At 38.1% G+C, this 14,959-nt stretch overlaps 1 protein-coding gene across 1 annotated transcript in view; it reads right to left on the bottom strand.

The window, feature by feature from the left end:
• LOC108097884 (teneurin-a) overlaps window positions 1-14,959 on the bottom strand; it is a 155,108-nt gene that overhangs the window by 35,359 nt on the left and 104,790 nt on the right. Inside the window, 5 exon segments of the mRNA XM_017200420.2 lie at window positions 5,144-5,351; window positions 5,696-5,842; window positions 9,571-9,756; window positions 11,866-12,075; window positions 14,706-14,900. Coding sequence (XP_017055909.1) covers window positions 5,144-5,351; window positions 5,696-5,842; window positions 9,571-9,756; window positions 11,866-12,075; window positions 14,706-14,900 — 946 coding nt within the window.

The raw sequence follows: 14,959 nt of genomic DNA, 5'->3' as shown, positions 1-14,959 counted from the left end.
AACTTCGGGGAGAATCACTCTTCAGATAACAATGGCATATAGTATTTCTGAACCCAAGGGGACACTTGCGAAAAATATCCTAAAATGCTTGTTAATACTTTAGCTGTGATGATAGTCCTCTATGGAATTTTCTATCCGCCTTAATAAATATGTTTATTACTTTTAATTAAAGCAATTTATACTCGAACTAAAAGGATAACTCTTTCCCTCATTTTTTTATCTAGCATTGCGTAAAATAATTTAACTAAACCATCGCCTGATAAAACACTTAATTAACTGGGTAAAAATCACTTAATTTACTTGGTCTATAAAATTATCCGATAACTGTCAGTGAGAACGGGGCATTAATAGTTCCTTTTTTTTTGCAATTGCCACCCACACTTTACTGCTTTTGCACAATTAACGGCCATGGCTTGTATATCATTTAAAATTTCCATGTCACTCATTTCAATAATATTTAAAGCTCTTAAATATAACACACTGCTTCAAATGTTTAACATTTCCCCACTTTTGGTTTAAAAGGACTTCTGCAAGGGCATTTATAACTTCGGCCTGCCGAAGAGATGTTATTGCATTGACGGTTTAAAAATATATATACATATATTTAAGAAGAAAAAAGTAAAATACACGGAAAACGGAACAAGAAACTGAAAAACCTGATGTCATAATTTGCATTATAAATTGTTTGTAAATAATTTTCTGTTCTTCCTTAATTTTTGTTTTGCTTTTATTAAACTTTCGCTTTTGTTCTTTTCTTTTAAATGCAGAATTTCACTTGTGTTGGAGCGGATGGATGGATGTATGCGTGTGGAATTGTGTGTGTGAGTGGGTGAGTTTCGTTGTATTTGGAAAACATATAAACAAATGGCTTAGACGCAGACAATTAGGACATTTAGGGATACGTTTGGGGGTTTTGTAGGGATGTTTTTTTTTTTTTTTTTTTTTTTTTTTTTTTTTTTGTTATTTTTTTGAGTGATAACATATAAGGATATACAGATATTTTCTTTCGTTTTACTTGCATTTTAATTAGCTTGAATTGGTTCTTTCTTTGTCTTTGTTCTGCTGCTGACCTTTGGGTTTTCATTTTATTTTATTGGATGGGAAACCTATCGAGTTTCTGTTTTTGTATACTTAATTCCTTCGTTTGGTTAACAAAACATCAACAGAGATATTAAAATCGATACGGTAACTGATAAAGTGATTACAATTTGATGAGATTTGTTTACCATAAAAAGCTTTGATCAAAAATCAAACGAAAACAAAGTAAAACTTACAGAGATCAAGAGATTGAGAGAGATGAGGGAGGAAATCGGTGGAGTTTCGTTGATGGAAAATCAGAATAAGAATTAAGTAACGATCGGGGACGATTTGTGGTGACAGACATATAGAGAGTAATGTGAGAAAAGGTGGCGGAGAAGTGGAAAAAATATAGAACCTCGGGTAAAATCAAACGAAAATCAGCTTGAAATGCTCGCATGCCAAACTATGAGTAGAGTAGAGGAAAAATTATAACAAAAATATTCGATTTCGATGACTTTCGCTTTGGGTAATGGGTTAGTATGAGTGTTAATATCGTTGGTTGATTGACAAAGGAAATAACACAAATCGTAAATCAAACTAAATACACATATAGACACGGTACACATAACACATACAATTATTTATCTATATATATATGTGAATATATATATCGAGATTCTCTCATCTTGCCCTATAAAGTATGCCAACGAAAAACGATGAAAATTAATATGGAAATAAATATGGAAAACAAACTCATGATATGCATGTGTTTTTTATTTCTTTGTTTTTTTTTTATTATTATTATTTTGCGAGTGTTCGTGCTGGTGTATTGGTGAGATAAAAATTATGAATGCATTTTTCCGTTGTTAATTTTTATTTTTTGTTGTCTTCACTCTTCTTGTTGTCGTGTTTTATTTACATGAATGATTTGTTGACTTTTCGATCTCTGTGTTTTTGCGGTTCTCAGTTTTTGTGTCTGTTGAAATGTAATTTAAAATCAACAAAATGGCATTATATGCGGGGGCAGTGCGAATTGGGTTGGTGCTGGTACAATTATAATGCAATCACAGCCGTGGGGCATTTGAATGTTGAACAACAATTCGGAGGAAAAAACTCAAAAGTCAATTGCAGGCTTTTCGCAAATATTTTTTTTAATATTTTAAGGCTGTTTATAGCAACACATTCGTTAAATTCTCCAAAAAGGTCTTCGTTGAAAAAGTTATTATGATTATATGAATTAAAAATATTCTTTGGAAGAAGAGTCGGATTTTTGTACAGAACTATTAAATTTTTTTTTTTTTTTTAAATACTTTTTAAAAGCACAGAAAATTCTAAAGATTTGATAACTTCTTCAAAAATTTTACTTGCAAACTTAAGCTGCAACTGATTTAAGGTTGGAACGATATAGGAAAAAGGAAGTGATGAGAGATGCCACCTACTTCTGTGAACCAAAAAGTATCGAATGTGATTTCATGGATGCATTTTACGGAAAAAAAAACCGAAAGCGAATAAACATAATCGATGCATTATGTGTATGGATAATTGGATTCGATGGATTTATGGATCAATGGATCGGTTGGATGCTTGGATGATGGAAACATAAAATCCAGAATCAACTGAAGAAGATGCGACTGTAACAAAGATTTTTGTTTTTTTTTTTTTTCTTTTTTTCTGTTTTGGAGTACCCAAAAATTGTACGTCTGTGTTTCCTTTTTTAAGTGTTTTTTTTCGACTTACCAAGGTGTGAACGAGCTCCAGAAGAGACTACAAATTCACGAGTTGAAACGTAGGATTTTTTGTGATTTTTTTTTAGATTTTGATTTGCATGTAGGAAATGCATTTTGATTTGGTGTTGAAATTTGATTTGGATTTGATATTTTGGTTTTGGTTTTGGTTTAGCACACAACATGAAGGTATCGAGCCACAGCAACAGAGTAGGACAGTACACAATTAATTGACAGGACAATAAAAAAGAAATCAAAAGACAAAAATGCGTTTCGTTAACGAATTGATCAAACTTTGATATTGCTTAACAATTGGTAATAATTTTTGTTTGCTTTTACTTTTAGCATACCTAAGGTGGAGATTTGTACTTTCATAGCTTAGTGAACCAAAGAGAGAACTTAAAGGCAATGGAAACGAAACGGAAACAGTAACGGAAACGGAAACGACACGCTGAGAAAGAAACGGAAAATAACACATTTGACGAACACACTTAGTCGGATGATGAGACGAAGACGAAGACAGAGACGGAGACGGAGACGGAGATCGGCAGACATCTTTGGGGCTTGACTGATATATCATCTTGGTTGGTTTAGTATGGTTAGTTGGTTAAATGCGGAACGGAAACGGAAACGAAACGGAACTAAACAGAATCGAAACAAAGGGGGAAACGGGGGAATTGGAAACGAAACAATAACTGAAAATCAATTTCGCTCATCGGTCTTCCTCAGTGTTTTGGGAATCCTCTCCTCTTGGTCTTGGCATCGGCGTAGTTCTCTTTTTTTTTTTTTTTTTTGGTGGGGTCTTCAAATCAGAATCGAAATCATAGCAATAACTCAAGAGACACGCTATATAGATTATATATAGATACAATGACAGACTATACTTCGCTTAAGAAACCAAACGAAAGCAAATCAAATGTAAAGTTAACTATCGATAGATAATGTAGCTAGGTCTGGTCTTAGTTTTACACTCGATCTGATCGATCACTTACGCATCGATGGAGGCCTAACTTCGGGAGATTTTTTATATCATTTGTTTCGGTTATTTTTTATATTTTGTATATTTTTTTTGGGGTAAGACGAACACAAGGAGGTTTAACACTAGACAACACACATACTCAATGAAGTGCTATCATTATATTATCGCTTTTCTCGTAATGTTCTCGTTAAAAAGTTCTGATTTTTTCTTGCTCCATGTAGAGTTCGAGAGAATGAGAGAAATGAGGCGGCAGAAAGAAAAGGAAAACTAAGTGAAAACAAAACGCGGTGGAGGATCAAGGATCCCCTAACCACAAAACTCAAGGTTATCAACGGAAAAGAGTACGTAATATTTTTGAGAAAACAATGGAAATATATATTATTTTCGGGTTTCTTTTTTGCGCGCTGGAAGTAGTCATCATCAGCGTCTGATTCTTCTCACTGGCTTGGCATTTCCCAGGCGGGCAAGAAAAGAAAAAGCTCAAACTAGGAAAATGTCGTTTCGTTTTCCTCTTCTTCTTCTTTTTTTGTGGTGGGAAAAATCAGGAAAAAAGGATTAACCGAATATGAAACGAAACGTATCGAAATGGAAACGGAACGGTGGGGAAGAGAACTCAGAGGAACGAGAGAAAAAAAACTTTGAAAATTCAACATTTTGACTTGAGATTCTCACATTCTCATCTCAATATTTTTTTAAACATTTTTTTTTCAGCGCATAAATGATAGACTCATTGAGGGGAGAGAGGCGTTCGGGATTGTGGGAATGTGAATGGGTTTAGATTTTCATTTCTTTTGCTTCTTGATTTTTTTCTTTTTTCGACTGATTGATTGATTGAGACTACTGGCAGTGTGTTTAGTTGAAGTTGGTATAAAACATAAACAGATTCTTCTTTTTTTTTTGTTGTTGTTCGTTTGTAAAGCATAACGTAAAATATGGCATATATGTATATATATAGGTGATCAGGTTGGCCATCTGGCCAACTGGTTATATACACATATACACGCTTCATATAGAATAAATTTGAGCTTTTTCCCTTCATTGCACCCGTAAAGCTTAAAGAATACACACAGAACCGAAAACGGAAAAAGTTCAAACGCAATTCCAATGAAAAATTTCTCAATCGCAGACCGAAAAGTCGCCGCATATATAGTAATTTCGGATATACACGGGACGATCGCCGTCTGCAACTCAAAAACGAAACTCAAAAGACCGAACTGGAAACCAAAAGAGATTCGAACTGAGGAAGTTAACTCAAGAGTCGCTCAATGGCAGGCCCTCTCACATATTATATTTTATACTGGTCATTCGTGATCCCTGCGCACTAAGAGTCAGACGCATACGTATATGTATATATAGGCTATATATATATAGATAGAGGGGCGCTACGGGATAATGCTTAGTTCTAGGGCGAATCACTTACTTCTCGCTGTACTCGTCCATGTGGGCGTACGACTGCACCGAGTTCTCCTCGATCAGGAACTTGACCCTCTGGTAGAAGGAGGCCGTCACCGAGGGCGGTTGCTTCCGCAGCAGGACCTCCACAGGATCGTTCGACGAGAGGCACATTATGTGCTCCGAGCAGGCGGGATGCGAGCAGCACTCGCTGTCTGAACAATCGGTCATGCCATCTATATACAGCGTACAAAAACTTAGCATCATCAGTTCAAAATAATTACAGAATAAATTATTATTTTATTATTTATTTATGTTATAAAATAGTAAATGTATAAAATAAATATATAAATATTGAATACGTGGCGTGTGTATTTTAGGAATCTCTTTTAAATTTATTAAGACTTTTCTACCTTGAATATTGTATTAGCTTTGATATATGATGTGATATGATATAACAAAACTGTTTTACACCAAATAGATTCTAAACAAAATAGCTTCATTATACCAAACATATTTTATGCATTAATAAAACATTTTCTTTGGTTATTTTATTTATTTATTCATATACGGAACTTACCGCCATCATTGTCGATATTATCCTTGCAGTTCAGTTCGAGTGCAATGGAACAGTCACTTCCAGCCCAACCTTCAATGCAATCGCAGCGATACTCTCCATTTTCCAGGGTGCATTGTCCATGTCGAGAGCATCCATTTTCACAGCCAGCTATGGATATAAAAAAGAAATTTATGAAAATATTTGTTTCTTAAATTATAGGTAACAAAAAAAAAACCTTTTATTTGTTTAAAGTAAAAATATATAATACATTTTTGAATTAATAATGTTAATCATCAGCAAAAGTGAGGATTAAGAACTTCTTTCCACGGTCCTACCATTATAATTTCGAGCACCTTTCTTATCGAGTAATTTAACACGCAATCTATCCACGTTTTGTGTGCCGTTTTATTTAAAGCGCTTGGATTTTTGTAGCAAATGGTTCGCCGTAATTAAGAGTAAACTGTCCGGATCGAGTGGCGCTTCAAATTGAATGATAACACCCTGCCCGTCGCCATTTGCACGGGTATTTCCATTTAAAAACCCAACCCCCCTCCACTCCCCTTCACGAGTCAACATCATGAATATAAAAATAATGTTGATGTTTGCTCTCACTCTCAGTGGCAGTTAACCTTTGGCAGAACACTCGGCGAAATGTTGGGCAAACATAAAAACCCAACGAAACGTAACCTAACGATAGATGATTTGGCCCCATTTTTACGTTTTTTTCCCGGGCTTTATTTGTTTGTGCCACGACAGCATTTGACGCAAAGTTAATGTCACTTGACATGTGTCATTTGCGAAATGGGGTAAGGTAGTACCACCCACCCCAGCCCCCTTTTTTTGGCCTTTACACTCGATTCCGAGGGGGGTTCAAAGAGGGAAAGGAGGGAAAGGGGAAAAGGGGGCTGCTAACTCAGCTTCCGGCATGTTAAAAAGTTTGCGGCGCATAAAATGACTTCCCTGGTTGTTACTGCCTTCCTGTTTACGAGTCGCCCCCTCTCTTTCCAATCTTTCCACCGCCATCATGCCGTCTCTTTCGTTGAGTGCGTGTTTGTGTGCACATATTGGCAATAACTTCAAGTGGTCTTGCAAATATTGAACTCTCGGGGCGGCAGAAACTCCGAGGGGGGAACATGTCAAATCTTTTGACTGGATTAGACCTCGAACCTCAGAGAACTATAAAAAAGCCCCAGTGAAATGGCCAAGTTTACTGCATACAAACTGGGGTTTCGTTGAAGAAAGAACGCCCGAAGAACGACGACCTGATATGTTGAAACAACAAATTCAATCAACTTAGCACTTTAGACATTTTAAGCAAATGATAATGTTAAAGAGGAAAAACAATATGAATTGAATTATTTTCAGTGCTTTAAACTCTGTGTTTTTGAAACAAATTTAATTAAAAGAAGATCCAAACCAATTTAAAGCAATACTTATTCAAATAATATCCTTTCGCCATCCCCAATGTTTATTGTTTTCGCAGTGCGAATATAACCAAAACATGATTCCATTTTTAACCTCGTATTTTGGCATTCATATTCCCATTTGGTATTTTTTTAAGTTCAAGTTTGCAAGCCGTACTATTTTCCTTTATTTGTATTTAACACAGGAGTGTCTGCAGGTTTTCCACTTCCCGTTTGGCTTTTCCACCCGCTGCGAAGCTTATTTCTCCTCTATTTTATCACTTTCGGCGTACAAATCCCTCGTTTTTTATGCCTGGCCATTCAAAAAAATGTTGTAATCTCCCCAAACACACTTCTGCACATATTTTACAATCCATAATAAAATCCCAGCTAGCATAAAAAAAAATGCTGAAAAACGCCAGCGATGGGGAAAACATTGTAAATATTTGAATGAGACGACGGGTGATAGAAAAGGGAATAGAAATAGAGGGCGTTGGGTTTTCGGGAGTCGGGAAACTAAATGTAACTACGACATCAAGTATGCATGTGGCTTTCGGGTGTCTGTGAACCTAGAAACCTCCCCCCCAACCCCCGGGAAAACCCCGTGGAAAACCCTCCTATTTTGCCCCTGAAGAGGGCCAATTGAGTGGAGTTTTCGGTAGCGCGTAATTCGCTGGAAATCTCTGTTTCGAATTCAATCAACTCTGCCGCATTGAAGTTCACTGGCAGACTGCAGTTCAGCTGAAAGGTCTAATCTGTGCAGAGACCCCCTTTGAATGCGCCCACCCATGTGCAGGCCCCCATTTTCAGCCCTGGCAAAGTTCGGCTGTCTATTTAGCAAATTTCTAGCTAAAAGTAACCTAATCAATAGAAACTCTGAGGATGTATTATAAAATTTCAAAATTTTCTGAGGTAGTAGAAAATTCAAGTAATGAGTAAACGAAAAATCTTCAAGGCGATAAGGAACTAAATAAATGTTTTTATGAAACTATTTTAATCATTCAAAATATATGCAAATTATCTTTTATTTATGTGTAAATTATGAATATAATTTGTACTTCCAATATGATTTAATAAAAAAAAAAAATATTTTATTACAAAAAATGTATTGTTTATATTATACATTTTATTCAAACTCATCATCTGCTATCTGCAGAAAAACTTTCTAATTACAAAATAAAGTTCGAATAATATCTAGTTACATATTAAACTCTGCTCTAATTGGTTACTTTTTTTAAGAACAAGGTAACAAGCTTATTAAGAAATTACTATAAAAACTCCAACTATTTCGCTTTGTAACCTATCGCTAGCAGCTCTGATCCAAAGTCGTTAAGTACTTTCAAAAAAATACAGAACCGAAAGCCAGACACAGATACCATATTTGGTGCAAGTGTTGGTGCGACGTCTATGGCGGCCCCCTTTTCGTTGCGCCCCCCTTTTCGCATATGCGGCACTTGAATCGATTGAAAGACTGTTTCCCGGGGGACAGAAAGAGTGAAAGAGAGAGAGGAAACCCTTCGAATAGAAAGAGAAGGGGATAAGATTGCTGGTGACTCCGAATGACGTCGGAAGTTTTATTGGTTTTGCACACGTCAACGAAATGCTGATCGCGGAGGTGGTAGGTGGTTTTAGCCCCCTCCCCGAGCTTTAACCCCACTTTTGGAGAGGGGGTTCGTAATGCCATTACATGCATGCCTGCCACCGCCCCCGCCAGGGGGCGCCACACGTTTGAATGTTTTTTTAACATGACTGTTTGTTTTTAAAGTTTTAATCACTGTCAATCGATAGCTACTTATCATGCTGCAGTGCCTCTGCCCTTGGCTTTTCCCCGGAAAAGTCGTATCCTGCTGCTGCTGCTGCTACTGCTACTCCTTTTCATTGCTGTTGTTTTTTGTTTGCCCCAAACAACATGGTTAAGTCATGGCGGCAAAACTGTCAAACGCACTTCCAGCCAAAAAAAAAAAAAAAAAAAAGAGGAAAATCTTTAAGGGGGTGGGAAATTTTAGCAGTAGCAGGAGGAAAATTCCCCGAGGAGGGGGCCGAAAATCAAAGGGTTGGGCTTGGTGCAAAGCTGAAGTAGAGAGCAAATGGCGTAAACATGTACAAAATACTTTGGTGCATCGACTCCCAGCCCGAAAAAAAGAGGAATTGATAAAAAACACGACAGCCACGTTGGCAGAAAAAATAAAGGAAGAAACTTAAAAAACAGCCACGACAGCAGCTACATTGACAGTGGGCGTGGGCGGTACTTGGGGGCGTGGCAGGTGCAGCTAACCGCCGAAAAGTTGCTGCTTTGAAGTAACTGACGGTATTGCATAGAATTCGGCTGCTGCCAAAAAGAAGAACTTACGATACCTACATTACCTTTTATTGTATGCTTTTATACCACTCTATAATTCTGTCAAATAAGTATGATTTCACTACTTTTAATAAATGTAAGACTCTATCGGTTTCTTAATTCCTTATTTTATTTTTTTGTTCTGGTATACTTACGCAGCGTGCAGTGACGACCATTCCATCCTTGGGAGCAAACACAGGTGCCATTTTTGCATTGTCCGTGTTCCGAGCAGCGGGAATCGCAGGGCAGTTGGTCACACAGATTGCCAGTCCATCCGGAATTGCAGCGGCATTTTCCGGACTCACACACTCCGTTCCGGCCGCAATCCAAACTGCAGACAGCTGCAGGAAAATAAAAAACATGACAAGGCATTAGTATCAAAAATACATCATTCCAAAATCACTATCAGAAATTAAGTAAAAGAAAAGAGTAATAATTTTAAATTAAAAGACGTATCTTACGGATAGAAAAATAAATACGTAATCGAGGTAATTAACCCTATTTTTCTGCACTTTTTCCTTGTTGTAAAGGTGCTGAGATTTCCTGGTCCCATTTTTTTCCACCCACTTTTCACATTTGTCCATGTGCGCATTTAAATTCATTAAAGCTTCTGTTTCGCAGGCTGCTTTCCACAAAGTGGAAGGAGGGGGAAAAGGCATTCGGGTGCTGGGAGCCATAAAAACAGCATTATAAATGTAACATTTACGTGGTGGCACACTTTGCTAACAAGACCCACACCTCCGCACCATTTCCATTCCCATTTCCATTCGCATCCCCCTTCTCGCTTTTCTTTTCTTTTCCTTTCCCGGAGATGTCGCTTTTCCTCGAACCAACGGACGGGGGGGCTTTCCTTGGGAATGGTCAACTGTTCTGGTTCATAAGTTGGTTCATAGGTTGGTTGTACGATTACTTCATGGATATTGATTTAGCGAACATGACTTGGTTAACTTTCGTTCCCGCTGTCAGGAGTTGTTCAAACTCAGCAGGAGGTCTTTATGTAATTTAAGAAAAGGTTAAAGGAGAAAACGTGTTAACTAAACCTCTTGAAATTAGTTAATTTAAGTTTACTGATAAAGAAATTAGTTTTTAAACAACCATACTTTAAGCTAGCAAACTTTAAGACTCTATTCAAAAATGAAGCCATGTTTTATTCAGGCTCTATCTTGTCGGCAATTTTTGAATTGGATTCTTCATTGGATTGGTCCTGGGATTTCTTGTTTTCCTGTTCCCCAGCAGCTTTAATTTATGGTTTAGTTCATAATCTGGTTTTTGGGGGTGGCTGCTTCTCGACCCCACGACTTTTGTTAGCAGGCGTAAATTTATTTTATTTGCTTTTGCGGGGGCCAAAAGAGAGCGCAGTGCCAGCGCCAACCTGCGTATTAAATAAATAATGAATTTTTATGAGACTCTGCTTCATTACGCCGGGAGGAGTCGTCAACGTGGTGGCTCCGGTGGCCACCGTACAATATATCCGATATAGTATGCACCCCTCGGCCCGGTTTGCTCCTTCTGGTGCTAAAAAGTTAAGCAAATTAGGAGTACGTGTCCTTTGGCCTTCGGTGGCATCGTAAGCCGCTTGTTTTATTGAGCTCCTGCCCCCGGAATTCCACCGATTCTCTGCTGATTTCGCTCTCTACCTTCCACCTTCCAACTTCCACCTCCGCATGATTATGGACCTCGACCGTGGGCCTAATTGGAAGCTCCGGCTTTATGGCCCAGCATTCCATTCTAATTTCGGGTTTAGTTGTGGCCATAAAACATCATCATATTCGCTGGAGTGGCGCTGCCTTCTTCGGTGGGCGGACTGTATCATCTGACAGATCTCCTGAGTGATTGCACGGCTATGCGTACCTGATTTTCCAACCGGTACTTTATGGCCCCGCATAAAATACTGGGTTTCGGGGTGGACCTGAGTAAGCCGGTCCACTCTAATATCGGATTTTCGGGGATTTTCAAACGAAGGTTTAGGCTGTATAAAAAGTGATTAAGTTCTGATAAGAAATCGAAGCTATTCATAACTATAAAATATTTAACCACCCAACGTTTATGAATTAAATATTAACAAATAAGCAGTTGTAATTTTCCATTTTATAAAAAATCGATCCAAGCGTTAATCTTTCTTAACATTTTATATCGATTTTTCAAGTTTCCAGTGAAATGCAGAGGAAGTGGCCCCAATTTGAGATTTTAGAGCACATATCTCATACGATACCGATTTCATAGAGGCATACCTTTATATCTTAATGTCTACTATATATATATGTAAATATTCTTTTAACTTTTTAGACCAAGAGTATCTCGATTCCAAAGTGTCATATTTCAGCTAACCTACTTTGTGTTTTGTTTTGGAATTGAAGCAAAAGCAAAGGAGAAACATTAAACATATTGAAACAGTTACTGGACGTGGACTTCGTTACGGAATCGGTTTGGTATTTGGCATCTCAACTCACCTTGGGAGCAATCGGGACCCGTCCAGTGGCGTTCGCAAACACATTGTCCTGTCTCAAGGTCGTAGGTTCCGTGCTCGGAGCATCCGGGCAGGCATTGGTACACCTGCTGGTCGATCGTGCCACAATCCTCGCCTTGCCAACCGGCCTTGCAATAACATTGTCCGGCGACACAGGTTCCGTGTCCGGAACAAAGGGGATCCAGGCAGTCGTCTTTATTGCCATCATCATCAGGATAATCATCGGCATCATCATCATCATCATCATCGTCAGTGGGTGTGGGTGGTGGATCGGAGGTCAGCGTTTGGTTGGGGGAAAAAATACAAAACGATTGTTAGTCAACACACAAAACACACGGATGGCTTGGGTACAGTGAAAAGTGTTTTAGGTAAATGTGCCAAGAAATCTATGGAATTAAGTAAACATCCTGCTGGGTTTTCGAATTAGTTTTTTGGTTTCACTAAACTCTTAAAGAAAATACATATTCTATTCCATTCTAAATAATTTACCTCACTTACAAAAATACCAAAAGTGGCTTTCCCTTTTAAGAACCACATTTGAATTTATTTTAATTTAATTTTAAATAAAACAATGATCTCAAATTGGTGTTTTCTACATAGAGACTATGTTGTATTGAGTCTTTACTGTATTTAGCGGAAAAAAAGAGTTCAGAAAAAGAGGAAAAATATATATATTTGGTGGGGCAGTAAAATCGTGACAGTCGTGGCCAAACAAAAAGCTTTCCGCCCCGAAGGACTCCCTCTTTCTCTTTCTATTCGGCTCCCTCTCGCTCCCTCTTTCACACACATGACATGATTAGTATGTTAGACACGTACAAAAGTGGTCATTAAAATGAAATTCCAGTTTAGTTCAAGTTGGTAATTTTGCGCAGTTGTTGCAATTTTTCTTTGGCCCGCTTTGTTTTGCTTCTGTTTATTTCCTCTTTTTTCCATTTTTTTCTCCTCTTTCGGTTGGCTTTTGGCCATGCTCTTCCGCCCCGCCCACTTTTCCTGTGGCCTGCTGATATTTTATTTTCCGTGTAGCCTGCATGTGTATGAGGAATATGCTCTCGACATATAAATTCGATTTTATACGTTTTATGTTTGCTCAACGTTTTTTCCTCTTCCCTTCGTCTTGGTACTCTTTTATTTTTGTTTTTTGGTCCTGTTTCTGTTTCGGATTCTGTTTGTTGTTTGTCCCTGTTTGTTTTCGTATGCCAAGGGTCCGATTCTCAAAAACACACACACTTACACACGCACACACACTAGCACACACGTTTAACTCATACAAATGCGGAGAGCAGCAGGAGCCACATTCCGTATATTGTTGCATGTTGCATATTTTATGCGCCAACTTTTTTGCCCATTTTACGATGGGGTATGTTGTTTTCAAGGAATTTACAGTCGCTTTGAGATCGCAAATTGTTATAATCAGTTTTAATAAAGCAAATTAGTCATGGGAATGAGTCTTCTAAAAATACATAGAAAACTAAATGATGAGAAAGGAATTTCCAGTTCGCGTGACAATAAAATAAAAGTTTGAAGCCAAAATGTATCCTTCTAATTTAAATTATTAAATATCCAATTAGTGAATGGCTAACCATTGATATTTAATTTCCCCACTCTAACTCGTTTTTAGTGGGTATCTTTATCTCGGAAGCACGTATATTTTTGGCCGCATTTCCTCTTTGTTTTACGCTGCGAATTATTTAACAATTCGTTGTTTTTACAGCTTTTGGCTGGCTGAACTCCTCGCTTCCCTCTTTAAAACTCGCCTCAGTTTTCGCTGGCTAGCTGGCTGCTTTTAGGCTAATTCAAAGTTATCTGAGGAACAGGGGAAAAAAAAAGAAAACAAAAAAAAAAAACCGTGCTAGAGAGTCGGGCAAAAATTGTTGGCATTTCTTTGCCTTTCGCTTTGTCAATTTAAGGCCCACACACAAAAAGCGAGGCCAGAATATTTTTGGCCAAAAGAAGTGCCGACGGTGAAGTGGAAGTGGAGGAGGAGGAGGTGTCGGCATAATAACTGAAATATTTTGGCATCCACTTGGGCCATCGTCCCTCTCTTCCAGCCTCCATCTTCAACCATTTCCAACCTCCTCCCATCACCACCCACTCGTCCTTGTCCGTTGTCCTTATCGGGCAGTGTCAACATGGAACGGAACCGAGCCTGGCTCCAAATTGCAAACAAGGCAAATAAATAATTTTAGCATTTTTATGCCAAGTCAGCGGAGCTCTCTCTCACACACACAGTCACACACACACAAACACACACACGCCAAGAAAAGTTGAGAGTCCTGTATTTCCGAATTTCACTTTTAGTTTAAAAGTTTTCCCGACTTTGAGGAATTTGTCGTATAGAAGCTAATCTTCCGCAATTGCCTAAAACTTGGATTGTAATATTTTGTTTGTCTCGCTTCTTACTAAAAAGTCAAAAAGTGGTTTAATTTTGTAAAAGATTCTATAGGTATTACTGGTCACATATTTGAATATAACCCCTTTTCTATTTTGAAATATATTCAATTATTTTTTTAATTAGTTTACTAGTCAGTCACGAAATTCACCAGATTTTTGGGCATGCACTCAAAAAAAAAATATTTGTACCATATATATAATATATAAAAAATGTTATCGTAGAGCAAAATATAAAAAATAATTTTAAAGGAAACACCTTTTATGTAAATATATACAATTCCATTTTCTTTGATGAACATCCTTCCTTAATTTATTAAACTAACACGCTTTTCTTTCGTTGTATCTCGACTTGTGTTTCTATCATTTTTCTTTTCGTTTTTTTTCTTTTTTTTTTTAAGAGTGCACGAGGGTGGGAGAGTCCTTGACACTTACGTTGATCGCAGTAGGGTCCTTTCCAGCCGCGCTCGCAGTGGCACTCGCCCTCGATGCAGCGTCCGTGGCTGGAGCAGTTGGGCACCTCGCACTCGCCCACCGGAATGTCGCACTCCGCCCCCTTCCATCCCTCCTCGCAGTGGCACACCCCTCCGCCGTAGTGTCCATGGGCGGAGCAGAGGACCGGACAGACGCCTGGAAGAAGAAGCGGAGAAAGGGGAAAGCGGTGAGTAGGGGAGAAAGGACAATAAGAG

The sequence above is a fragment of the Drosophila ficusphila genome, unplaced genomic scaffold (assembly GCF_018152265.1).
Source record: "Drosophila ficusphila isolate 14025-0441.05 unplaced genomic scaffold, ASM1815226v1 contig_197, whole genome shotgun sequence".
NCBI lineage: Eukaryota > Metazoa > Arthropoda > Insecta > Diptera > Drosophilidae > Drosophila > Drosophila ficusphila.
Note: the sequence above shows the minus strand (reverse complement) of the source record. Positions and strands in the feature narration are given on the sequence as shown.